General features: G+C 55.1%; 1 protein-coding gene across 2 annotated transcripts in view; it reads left to right on the forward strand.

The window, feature by feature from the left end:
- ITGB2 (integrin subunit beta 2) overlaps window positions 1–12914 on the forward strand; it is a 28500-nt gene that overhangs the window by 8804 nt on the left and 6782 nt on the right. For both annotated transcript variants that reach the window (XM_036350638.1, XM_036350639.1), the window contains 8 exons: window positions 5862–5922; window positions 6172–6260; window positions 6776–6956; window positions 7198–7368; window positions 8191–8432; window positions 9490–9645; window positions 11287–11382; window positions 12546–12635. In XM_036350638.1, the coding sequence (XP_036206531.1) occupies window positions 5862–5922; window positions 6172–6260; window positions 6776–6956; window positions 7198–7368; window positions 8191–8432; window positions 9490–9645; window positions 11287–11382; window positions 12546–12635 (1086 nt within the window). The remainder of the gene's footprint in view (window positions 1–5861; window positions 5923–6171; window positions 6261–6775; window positions 6957–7197; window positions 7369–8190; window positions 8433–9489; window positions 9646–11286; window positions 11383–12545; window positions 12636–12914) is intronic.

Genomic DNA, 12914 nt, shown 5'->3' on the forward strand with positions numbered 1-12914 from the left:
GGATATTATTTCCATTGCTTTTTCGAGAGTGGAAAGGAGGGAAGGAGAAAGGGAGAGAGAGAAATATCGATGTGAGAGACACATTGACCAGTTGCCACTCACCTGTACTCCGACTGGGCAGGGACGAACCTGCAACCCAGGTACATGCCCTTGACCAGGAATCAAACATGAGACCCTTAGGTGTGCAAGCTGATGCTCTAACCACTGAGCACACCAGACAGGACACCATTTACTTTTTTTATCCTCATCTGAGGATATGTGTGTTTTTTTATTTATGAGAGAGAGAGAGAGAGAGAGAGAGATGAGAAAGAAACATTGATCAGTTACCTTCCTCATATATCCTGATCAGGGGTCAAACCCACAACCTAGGTATGTGCCTTGACCAGGAATCAAGCCCACAACCTTTTGGTGCACGGATGACACTCCAACCAATGGAACCACCAGGTCAGGGCGGCATCATTCACCCTTTTGCATTAGATAGTAATTAAATATTTTCATCCATTCAAATTTTTAATGTACCCATTTGTTGTTTTAGAGTCATCTATCTTCTTGACCTTTTTTCCCCTTAAGTTTTAAGCGTAGGCTTCCTTATGGTAAAATACACATTCGCTTATTTCTTCTATCACTTTATTTCCTGAAACGGACTTAACATGCCTGTGTTGAGAGGGGCGTGTTCTTGACAGTCTCCTGGCTCTGGGTGTGCGGTGCTCGGTGAGCAGGCTGCCTGGGGGCTGGTGTGTTCCTGCTCAGCGCCTGCGGAGGCTCCCTCTCACCCCTGCGGGGCCACACACCTTCACCAGGGTCTCCCAGACTCCATTCTCAAAGCTTCTTAGTGCGTTTATCGCCCAGTAAACGACACTCCCCATTGGCCTGCCTCTCCCTTTCAGAGTTCCTCAGCTGCCGCCAGACATGTTCCCCTTCCAGGTGACCCATTTTATTGCTTTTCCCCAGGAAATGGGTTTCAGTGTGACTCTCAGTTTTTGCCTTTGTTTTCTGATTCACCCATTTCCATCCTCGTCTGTGTGCTTCCTGCCTCCGTTCCACAGCTCTGCTGCTGTTTCTCTCACTTCTGGGTCCTCTGGCCCTGGAGGGAATTTTCCTTCCTTCATGTTCACAATTAGGGCACCTAGGGCATCGGCTTCACGTCCCCGAGGGGCGCAGAGGGCATCACCGCCCTGCGCAGAGGATGTTTGCGTCACTTCCTTGTCTACAGTATCTACTGGTATAGATATGTTTGATTTCCTCTTTAAGACAGCGATTTTCCGCCGGTGTACTGCGGCACACTTGCAAGAAAAAACTTGCAACACCTGACTATTTAGTCAGGGGCTCTGACCTCATTCCCTTAGATTGTCAAATTTAAAAATAACAACAGCCAACACAATAGCCACCTGGTGTGACTGAGTCAAAATTATACCTTTTTTTCCTGTCAGATCAGCAAAAATATATATATATAATTGGTGAGCCACAGAATGTTAGTAATTAGTTTATGTGTGCCATGAGATTAAAAAAAAAAAAAAGTAAAAGGTGAGAAATTGCTGACTTAAGAGATGATCAGCAGCATTTTGCAATTTCTAATTAATGTGTGTTAGGGAGGGGGGTCTTGTTTTATTCCATTAGGTCAGAAACTGTGTTCCCTCAAATTCCTGCTCTCCTACATCACCAATGGTGAAAGTAATAGCTGTGACAATGTCCCTGCAACTTGGACGATGTTTTTGTGGGGCTGGAGTTTGGGAGGACTGTAGGCTGTGTCCTCCTCCATCCTGTGTCCTTTTTGTCCCTGGATCAGTCTGGACCTCTGTGATCCAGGGTGGTGTGTTCCTGCCCCCGCTGGAGGCAAGCCCTGTCCAGTCTTTCTTATGTTTATACTGAGGCCCAGTGCACAAAATTCATGCACTTGGGCAGGGGGCGTCCCTCAGCCCGGCCTGCACCCTCTCACAGTATGGGAGCCCTTGGGGGATGTCTGACTGCTGGCTTAGGCCTGTTCCCCGTGGTCGGACATCCTTAGCACTGCTGTGGAGGCTGGAGAGGCTCCCGCCACTGCCGCTGTGCTCGCCAGCTGTGAGCCCGTCTCAGGGCTTCTGGCTGAGTGGTGCTCCCCCTGGTGGTCTGTGCACGTCACAGTAACCGGTCATTCCACTGTTTGGTTGATTTGCATATTAGCCTTTTATTATATAGGATAAAGCAGATAAAACAGATCCCATGCTGACACTCTTTGATTTTAAAAGACTGAGGCCTCTTTAAAATCCATTGCAGACGTTTGCTTTTCTTCTCCATAAAACAGCCCTGACTCATCCACCTAGGCAAAGAGGGACCCCTGCCTTCTCTTCCTTCTCACTCTCTTCCCCAGAGCATCATCTCTGCTCACAGCTCCCTGTCGCTTGGTTTGTGGTCTCTTGTCAGCTAGCACTCAGGAGGGCTTATTCTCTGACCCCAGCAGTCAAGGGCAAGCTCTCAGGGCAAGTGCTGACAGTCAGTGTGGCTGTGGCAGCTCGAGTGGCCTCATCTGAGGGTTCGTACTTTGGCAGATCCTCCATCTTTGACGGGAAGCCTGAACCGACACCAGCTTCTCATCCTGACTCAAACGCAGTGCTTCCCCCTGCTTCTTGCCCAAAGTTGTATTTCTCTTCTAATGTTCCCTTTTTCGTCTGTCATTTACCAAATATGGATATTTTTTCATGTGAGTGAGTATGATTTGGAAGGAGTGTGTGTTCCTTCTGATGCACCTTCTGCATCTCAGAACCCGACTGGCGCTTGTTTGTGGTGAAGGAGGACCCCCTGCAGCTGCATTCATGGGGTGTGGAGGGGGGGAGGGCTCTGGGCCCGGGCTCTGGGGAAGCTGGCTGGTACAGAGGACTTGGGGACACCACCTCCTACAGTTTCCCTCGATTGTGCCATCTCTCTCCTGGTGGGCAGGGTCCAGGTCCTCACTGGCCGGTGGGGCCTGGGGTTTCTCAAAGCGCCTAACTTAGGGATTTGCACCTTGAGTCTTGGTGAGGGGTGCTTCCTGGATCCAGAGAGATTGCGGCCTGGCTGGTGGGAGGGCACTCAGGCCTCTGGCAGAAGAAGGGTGGCAAGGGGCTGCCCATCAGAGGACCACCTCTGGCATGAGCTCTACAGGCCTAGGCTCAGGTGGCCTGGCTGGAGCCTGTGCCCTGCTTCCCCCTGGCCCTGCCCTCTCTCCTTGGCTCAGCCTGGGCCTCCCACTTGCCTGCTCATTCTCCCGCCCACTGTCCTTGCGAGTCTAGGTCCCTTGGGTGCCAGGTGCCGAGGCCGCTCTACACATGATCACTCTCCAAGCCTGTCCTCTCCAGTCACACAGAGGAAACTGAGGCAGAATGAGCTCCTGAGGCAGGCCTGCCACCCAGGCTCAGGCACTGCGCCTGCTGAGGCAGCCTCAGAACAACGCCCGGAGGAGGGCTTGGTCTCTGTGTGTCCACAACCCAGATTCAGGCAAGGCCCTGGCCTCTGAGGTCTGGTTCTGGCTGCCATGCACAGCCAGTGTGGGCCTGCGCCCCAAGGTCCCATGAGGAGAGTCCTGCCTGGCCCAGCTTGCCCATCGCTGAGAGGAGGGCTGACTCCTGGGCTCCTCAATCTGCCTCCTTCCCTCCATCCGCCCTCTGAGCACCCAGAGCCACCATGTGCCGGTCTCCCGCCCCCACTTGCCTGTGGGTTGGGGTGAGGCATCCGCAGTGGCCGTCCCTGTGTTGCAGGAAATTAGAAGTAACACTGGGGAGAGGGCAGCCCCCTACCTACCCCTGCCTGGCTTCCTGTGGTCAAGGTCAGGACCTTGTGGCCTGTGGGCCCTGCCCTAACCAAGGTGCACTCCCCTCACTGTGGGAGGAAGTGCACTGAGCGAAATCGTGCCCAGGTCCTGCTGCTGCTCAGGCCTCAGTTTCCTTGTGTGAGGACCTGGGGAGTATACAAGCTGGTTGTGGTGAATATTTGGGGGTTCAGGTCTGTGGCCATAGGAGGGAGGGCAGAGCTGCATTTGCAGGTCCCGCCCCAGACTTGGGGGATCCGTTCACCTCGCCAGACCACAGCATGGATGGGATGCTTGGGGAGAGGACTCACTGTCTTCTGCTTGGAGCTGCCTCAGCCTTAGAAGTGGGGTGCTATCCTGGGGTCTACTGGACCTTGCACCCTGAGGCAGTGCAGTCAGCTGAGGGAGTGGGCACACTCAGGCACCAGTCCAGCCGCCAAACTTTGGGGTGCCCAGATGGAGAGCTGAGACCAGCCTTGGCCTGAGCCCCAGGGCCCATGATTGGGAGTCCACAAATGGGGGGCCCAGAGTGAACTGAAACCGCTTCTCAGGCTGGCCTGCTGTGGCCCAGGAAGCCAGAGAAACAGGAGTTCTGCTTTCAACCCGTTCTGGAAGAATCAAGGGTTCTGCTTTGACATTTTTGGGTCCTAAGTATAACCTTGGTGGGGAGCCTCAAAAAGACAGGAACTTGGGCAGGGTGGGAGAGGAGTGGGGAGGGAAGGATCCACCCACAGGGTGCACCCCGAGACCCACAGCAGGGACCACACTCTCCCAGAGCCCTACAGGCCACGGGAGGAGCCACGCAGGCCCCAGAACAGGCAGGTGGGCTCTGGGTTGGGCCTCTGCCAGCCTGGATAGACCCACACCGACTGGGGGCTCTGAGGCCTCCCTAGAGGCCCACCACCACCTGGAGGCAGGGTGTTGGCGGCAGGGCGCCCCAGGAACCTCAGAGGCCCGCCCCGGGGAGAGCAACTGGCATTTGCATTACCTCCAGGGTGAGCTGATGTTTGCTTCTGATAAAGAACAGCTCCTTCCTGCCTGCCACCTCCTGGCTGCCAGCTTCTCAGCACCTTCTCCGCTTCCTTGGTGTCAGATAAAAGGTCACAGTCAGCTGCAGGGTTCTCAGACCTGGAAGCCACCCACCCAGGAAGCCCAGCCTCCCTCCTTGGTGTTCTGAAGGGTCATTGCTGCTTTGTGCCCAGGCTGGGTCTGCAGCCCCCGCGACGTCCCTTTTCTGGCCCCTGCCCGGTGGGCGGTGGGTGAGAACCAGAAAGGAACTAGAACGCCAGGCCTCCGACCCTGCAGCCACATGGTGCTTCTGGGAGCATCAGCAGTGACCACTGCATGAGCCACTTTCCTCGATGCCCTGTCCGCGCCTCCCCCTGGCACTGGGTTTGTAAAGACGGCAGGTGTACATCAAGGAAAGCAAAATAATGGCCAGCTACAGCTCGTGCCTTGGACAGGCAGGTCGTGGATCTGCATAGCCCTCCCTCGCCCCTCAGTGCAGGAGCGCCTTCTCTGCTGCCACCACCTGCCCGAGGCTGGGCCTCCCGAGCCTGCTCCGAGCTCAGTGCTCAGTTCACTGAGGACTCAGGGAGAACAAAGGGCCCCACGGCCCTGACCCAGGGTGTGTGGCACCAAGTGTGTGTGTGGTAGGTATGCATTTGTTTGTGATGTGTAGGGTGTGTGCATACATGTATGCATGTGTGAGATGTATGGCTTATGTGTGTGCATGTGTGTTCTCTATGTGAACATGCATATGATGGTGTGATGGGTATGGGGGTTTGTACATGCATGTGTGCACCTGTGTGTACTTGTGTGGTGTGGGTGGACAAGTACAAGTGGACCCATGTATGCTACTGGCCTGAGGCCCCCTCTCTGCTCATTCTGGGAGGCCGGCAGGTCAGGGGTCTGATAGCTGCCTTGCAGGGCAGTCACAAAGACAGGCCTGTGCTGGCCTCACCCAGATGCCAAACGCCACCCGCAGCAGGGACAGGGCCTCCTGGCTCTGCATCTCCAGGCTCGTGCGGGAGGGCTCCGTGGGTGTTCAGCCCCAGACTCTGGGTGTGAGGACCTGTCACTGAGACCTGTCCCTCCACAGGACATGCTGCGTCAGCACTCCCTGCTGCTCACCCTGTGGGCTCTGCTCCTCCTCGGGTCTGGTGAGTTCTGTGGGACATTCCTCGTCAGGAATGATGGGTCCTGCCCGCCAAGCCTCCAGGAGTCCCCTCCCTGGATCCTGGCAGACACACACCCCTGGTTGATCCCATCCTTCCTGGTGCTTCTGCTATCCCTCCTTCTCCTTCCACACCCTGCTAGCGGGCTTGGCCATTTGTCCACCCCGTCCATGATAGCAGCCCCTTGTGCCAACTGGCTTTGATGAGACAGAGCCGGTCTCATCTCGCCCCCAGGCCTCTCCCAGGAGTGCAACAAGTACAAGGTCAACACCTGCCGGGACTGCATCGAGTCGGGGCCCGGCTGCGCCTGGTGCCTGAAGCCGGTAAGAGCTTTCTTCCTGGCCAGTCCTTCCACCTCCTCGGCTGGACCCCCTTTCTCTGCCTCTGAAACTGCGGGCACCCAGGACCATCCCAGGCCCTTTCCTAGCGGGACAGGAGCAGAACCTCTGGGAACAGGTCTCAGGGTGGCTGACTCACAGAGACAGACAGACAGGCCCGACCCCTGTCCTAGGGCATCTTGGAGGCTAACCAGAGAGGGAGGCTGTACTAGGTCAGGACAGGCCCCGTGTGGGCTGCTGCTGGAGGCAGTGGCCGACTGACTGCCCCACACTCTGATGTGGTCTGGGAGCTGAGGGAGAAGCTATCAGAGATAGGTGTCTCCCCGGGGACTGTCCAGCTCCCCACCTCATCCCTGTATCATAAGGATGGTTGTCTTGAGTGCCAGAGCAAACGAGGAGGGTCAGCCTCTTCAAGTGACCCTGCAGGTCAGCCTCACACAACGCCCACAGCGTGGGCCCCCCCCCCCATTTCTCCTCCTTCTTCGTGACTCCCCTCCCAGAACTTCTCCAGGCCAGGGGAGCCCGACTCCGTTCGCTGTGACACGAGAGTACAGCTGCTGTCTAAGGGCTGTGCAGCCGATGACATCATGGACCCCAGAAGCCTCGCTGAGACCACAGAGAACCAACAGGGGGGCCAGAAGCAGCTGTTCCCACAGAGAGTGAAGCTCCACCTGAGACCAGGTAGGCTTGGTTAGGACTGGAGTTCTGTGGCTGGGGACCCGGGTGTCTTTCAGCCCTATGTTCTGTGTAAAAAGGAGGGAAAAATCACCTGGAAAACACCTTCTATTCCCCTCTCAGAAGGCCAGGTACTCCTGGCCGAGTAAAGGTTCTGATAAGTCCTGCAGCCAGCAGCCCGAGTAACCATTTACACCAGCTTTGCCCAAACCAACTTGGCCCTCGCTCTCTCGCATCCCCACGGCAGGTCAGGAGGCTGTGTTCAATGTGACCTTCCGGCGCGCCAAGGGCTACCCCATCGACTTGTACTACCTGATGGACCTGTCCTACTCCATGCTTGATGACCTCATCAACGTCAAGAAGCTGGGGGGTGACCTCCTCCGGGCCCTCAACGAAATCACCGAGTCTGGCCGCATTGGTGAGGTCAACCCGCTGAGTCCTGCTAGACTCTCAGCTGGCCCTGCGGCCCACACACCTCCTCCCACCCCGTCCTGAGGGACAGGGGCTGGGGCTTCATGTAGTGCTCCTGTGTGCATCCTCACCGAGGCCGTACCCGGGGCCGGCTCTCCTGACACTGCCCCCCCTCCTCTCCCTCCGTCTCCTTTTGTTTGTTCTTCAATATGCTTGAAAGACAACAGTCCTACAGTGCTAGTTATTGAAAACTAAAGATCACAAACGTATATAGACTGCAGAGTAATCACAGCGTTAATGAAATAACCACACACACACTCACAGCCCTGACCTCAGGGCCAAGGGGCCTCAGCGCTTGACAAGCATGTGTGTGCATGTGTGTGAGGGAAATGGAACATCCCACCCTCATCTCTGCCCCCCTCGGGGCGGTTGTCTCCATATGTGGGGACACACACATTCACATACATACCTAATTACAGTGGGGCCTTGACTTACGAGTTTAATTCGTTCGGAGACCGAGCTCGTTAAGGAGCTCGTTAACTCAAATTACTCTGTCAACTCAATGCAAAAAATCGGAGAGACAGCTGGTATCTCAAAAAACTCGTTAGTCGGGACACTCACAAGTCAAGGCCCCACTGTACACATGTGCACACACTTGGACACACACACCCACGGGCGATCTTACCTTCTCCCCTGCTCTGTACCAAGTAGGGAAACCAAGGCTCTTCCACCCTTATGGCCTCCCCCCCCTCCCCCCGGGCTTGTGGCCCTGTCCTCCCACCACCTGGTGCCACCTCTCCCTCCCACACTTACGCCTGCTGTCCCTTAGGCTTCGGGTCCTTTGTGGACAAGACAGTGCTCCCCTTTGTCAACACACACCCCGAGAAGCTTCGGAACCCGTGCCCCAACAAGGAGAAGGAGTGCCAGCCCCCGTTTGCCTTCAAGCATGTGCTGAAGCTCACGGACAACTCCAACCAGTTCCAGACAGAGGTCGGGAAGCAGCTGATCTCTGGGAACCTGGACGCCCCTGAGGGCGGGCTGGATGCCATGATGCAGGTCGCAGCCTGCCTGGTAAGGCCCTGTCCCTGCCCCTTCCCCGGATCTCCCCGATGGGGACCTCAGTCCCGCAGCCACAGGAGCCACCTTCACCTTGAGCACCTTAGGGCACCCTCCAGTCACCCAGAAATGTCACTATTAGTTGTGGTGTGGGGAACATCTTCTCAAGCCTAACTATAAGCAAAGGATCTTGTATGACCACCAAACAGTCAGATCCTGGCGGTTCCTGGAGCAGAATCACCCCCAACCTCCGCCCCTCGGGAAATAAGGGGCATCATCTGAGGTTCTACCATGTTGTGTGGCTTAGGAGGCCATTCTGGCCTGTCCCTCCCCCAGTGGCCTCCCCTGCCCCTGGCTGCCCGCTCGCCTGCGGAGTCCTGCCTCGTCGGCCCACTCACTGGATTTATGATGTAAATAGTACAATACCACCAACCCCATGTTTTTAACCACTCAGTCCTGATCCTTTGCAAACTGGCTTCCAATCCTCCAGCTTCTCTGCGGATTGTCCCTGCATCGCAGGCACACACTTCATTTGCGTGTGATGACACTGTGATAACACGCCTGTCGCAGGCACACACTTCATTTGCGTGTGATGACACTGTGATAACACGCGTGTGGCGAATGTGCCTGACTCATCTCCCATTTCGGGGCCCCTTGAGTTCTTTGCTCTTTGTGTCTGCAGTGTTTTTACGTCGTGATACACATTTCTATGAGTATTTTCTTTTCTTCTTTGGGAATAGTTCCTTCGGATTTAGGCTCAGGTCTGCACTGATTGGGCCTCAGAGGACTACGTGTTTTCATATAAACAGGCATTGCAGTCCCCTCAGTGTCTGTCCCACACATTCACTGGGCATTTGGGAACTTGTTGTTGTAAAGAAGTACCTCCAGCCCCAGGCACTGGAGCCTGGACCCGAGTTGAGAAGCTGGTCCCGGCCTGGGTCCTGCCTCTGGGTCGTCCCACCTGGAACCACCCTGGGGGGTAGGGGGGCACAGCACCTTGTCAACTCTCCTCTGTGAGGGCCCCGCGAAGGAAACCAAGGCAGGTAACCCCGCCTTCTCTTCTCTTTCTCAGGAGGAAATTGGCTGGCGCAACGTCACGCGGCTGCTGGTGTTCGCCACGGACGATGGCTTCCACTTTGCAGGCGACGGGAAGCTGGGAGCCATCCTGACCCCCAACGATGGCCACTGCCACCTGGAGGACAGCATGTACAAAAGAAGCAACGAGTTTGTGAGTGCCTCTCCCCGGGGTCCTCGTTGGGAGGGGACATAGCACAAGGGACTGCAGAGGAAACACTAGGCTGAAAGGGGAAGTTCAGGGGTGTCTATAGATCTATCCAGGGAGACCGGAGACCAAGGTCACTCCAGGCCAGCAGAGAGAGCACATCTGGAGAGTCAGAGGGGCAGGAAAGGGGGGTGCATCGTGGGCCTGAGCCACCACCTTTCACCTGGCCTGCTGCGAATGATGCTCTGCACCCTGAAATCGTAAACTCTGGGCGCTGCGAAGCATCTCTGAGATGGTACTACTCAGGCGACCTCCACCCAGAGCCTATAGATGCAGGGGAGGGTGTTGGTGGGTAGATTTCAGGGGTCCACAACTTGGACAGGAAAGAGACACCACCTGAGGTTCTGGTGAACCTCTGCCTGAAACTGAGACTGTCCCTCATTTATGAAAATAAGGTGCCCTGTGCTGGGGGTGGCGGGTGAGGTTTTGCCCCTGATAGAAGTCAGAGGGATTCCCAGCACCGCACAAGCGCAGAGACTCCAAGATTATCTTCACTCTCGTCTCCACATTGCACGTCGGGGAGTGGTGACTGGCCATTAGGTTTCTTCTTTAGGGCACTGCTCAAAAGCACGCCACATGTTTAACATTTTCATGTCAACGGATGGTTGTCGGTGTCAATTCCATGCCAACGGGAATCACTACGTGCAAACAGCTCAATTATGATAAAGCATGACTGTGAGGTTGCCCAGGGTGGCCCCTCAGCCCTGGGGCTGCAGCTTGGCACCCCTCGGGCTAGACACTCTGCTCTGCTCCAGTCCGCAGTGGCCCAGTCTGCCGAGTGGCTCCGCGCTGCTCAAGTGTTAGCAGCTCGACACAGGGAAACACAGTCTTTGGTGGAAAGGGAAAATGCCTCCCCTACCAGGCTAGAGGGGAGCTGACTTATACAGAGAGAAGTCCCTGCCCCTGATCATTGATTGGTTCCTTCTCAGGCAAATGAGGATTCCAAATCCTCACAGTTTGATTGGTCCAAAAAGCACTATCCTGATTGGTCAGAATGGAGCCACTCTGATTGGTCAGGGAAGATGCTGATGGGGATCTAACCGTGTAGCGCCAATTGGACCTGGAAAGTCTCAGTCCAACTAGTTGAAACACAATTCCAGGAGCTTCTTTATGAGGACTGCCTCCGATGGCAGGAGCGCAGTACAGGCAGGAGGGGGTCAGTGGGGGGGGAAAGAGGATCATCTGTAATATTTTCAACAATAAAGATGAATTTTTTTTTTTTTTAAAAAGAGGCAGGCAGTTTAGTACAGGTTTCTCCCTGGAGTGTGTCATGCACGACAGGCCCCTGTTCAGTAATGGCTTCTAGGTTCTGTTTTTAAATTTGAGCCCAGTTACACTAAGAGCCCTTCTTGCAAGTGATTGCTGGGCTCAGTGTTACCATTCTTAACTGTGTTTTGATATCACTGGTTTCCCTCTGACTCCTGCTATTTTATGCATTGTCAATATCATTCGGAAGGGCTCCATGGACAGCACGTGGACGGGCTCAGCCTCTGGGCCCCGCGCAGTCCCCTCTGCTGCGTGGTGTGGGTGGTTGGCCTGGGCAGGTTGCCTGGCCTTGGGCTACCTGACTGGGTGTCTCCTCTTCAGGACTACCCATCCGTGGGCCAGCTGGCACATAAACTGGCTGAAAACAACATCCAACCCATCTTTGCTGTAACCAAGAAAATGGTGAAAACCTATGAAGTAAGTGGCCTTGAGGTCTTGAGCAATAGGGCAGGATACGGCCATTTCAGCGTTGCCACAGGCTGAGTTCTGCTTCTGCGTACCGGGCGGGCGTCTGGGGCAGGAGGCCACGCGGGGCCATGAGTTTCGGAGCATGAACACTGTGTGGTTAGGGAGTTCAAGGCCTCTTTCTGCCACATGATATTTCTGTGTGGATGAAAGAGGATGGTTTCCCTTGAAATTTAGCATATCTGTGGCGTACATCTTGGCATTGGTTCTGACATTTTCATTTTGCTTCAACATAGCAAGTGTTGTGGATTAGTCCCGCTTTCTCAAACCACGGCAGAGACCCACAGCTGGGAGGCGGAGGGCGGGGAGTGGGTGGTGGAGGCTGGAGGGGGTTGGTGGCCAGGCTGAATGGCCCTTGTGAGCTCCATGGAGGTGACTGAACTCCACTCTGGCGAGTCACAGCAGGCCTTTGAGGCAGGAAATTGACCCAACCATCAATTCTGTAAGAGAAAGTGTTGGAGCAATCATCCATGAGTGATGGTGAGACCCTTGAACCAGGCTAAGGCGAGTATCGGGGAGGAAGTGGCCAAAGGTTCCCTGGGGGCTGGCCTCAGGTCTGCCTGCATTATAGGTGCTCGGGCCTGCTAACCCACGGACATAGCTGAACCAGCTGACCCTGGCCTGCTAGAGCAGATTATCACATTATTCCTAACACGATCATTATTAAAACTGAATTACATCAACTCATTGAAATGCTCCAAACTTACCCCTAGCCCCTGCTTTGGCAGATTTCCAATAACCTGTGCCCTGATTGTTTCTGCCGGTCATATCTGCGTGGTGGGAACACTGTCCAAGCCACATCTCTCCACAGCTCAATGTTCAGTGATATCGGTAGTGTGAAATCCACCCAGGGGGAGTATTTACACCAAGGAAATTGGCAAATGCTACAACTCAGGGTTTTTCCCCCTGAGAACCCGATGTTAACAATTTACCAGCACACCACTGACCATGCGCTGTCTTAACTGAAGACTGTAAGAAATCGGGTGGAGGGGGTGACAGTTTGAATCATCTTACAGGCTAGAAGGAACCCTCTGGGGTGTGGCCAGCCAGTAGATGTGAGGTCTCCATGGCCCCAGAGTTCCACCTGTGACCCACCTGGTCTTCTTGCCTTGTAGAAGCTCACCGAGATTATCCCCAAGTCGGCGGTTGGAGAGCTGTCAGAAGATTCTAGCAATGTGGTCCAGCTCATTAAGGATGCCTACAATGTGAGTCCTGGGTGCTTTGCTGGGGGCTAGACACTCAACACAGATGCCACCCCCCTGCAGGTCAATAAAAGCGTGGTCTGGACAGGAGTGCATTGCAGGCAACACCCTTGGGCCTTGTGAACAAACTGGCCCTGGGCTTCCCACAGGGCAGCTGTGTCCTATCGTGTTGATGGTGCGGTATGGGCCACATCTGACCCTCCTCACCAGTGCCTTCTCTGAAACATGGACCCCAGGTTCATGGCCAAAGGTCCTGATGGCCTCCCCGAGCCAAGCTCACGG

Source organism: Myotis myotis, unplaced genomic scaffold (genome assembly GCF_014108235.1).
Source record: "Myotis myotis isolate mMyoMyo1 unplaced genomic scaffold, mMyoMyo1.p scaffold_m19_p_2, whole genome shotgun sequence".
Classification (NCBI taxonomy): Eukaryota; Metazoa; Chordata; class Mammalia; order Chiroptera; family Vespertilionidae; genus Myotis; species Myotis myotis.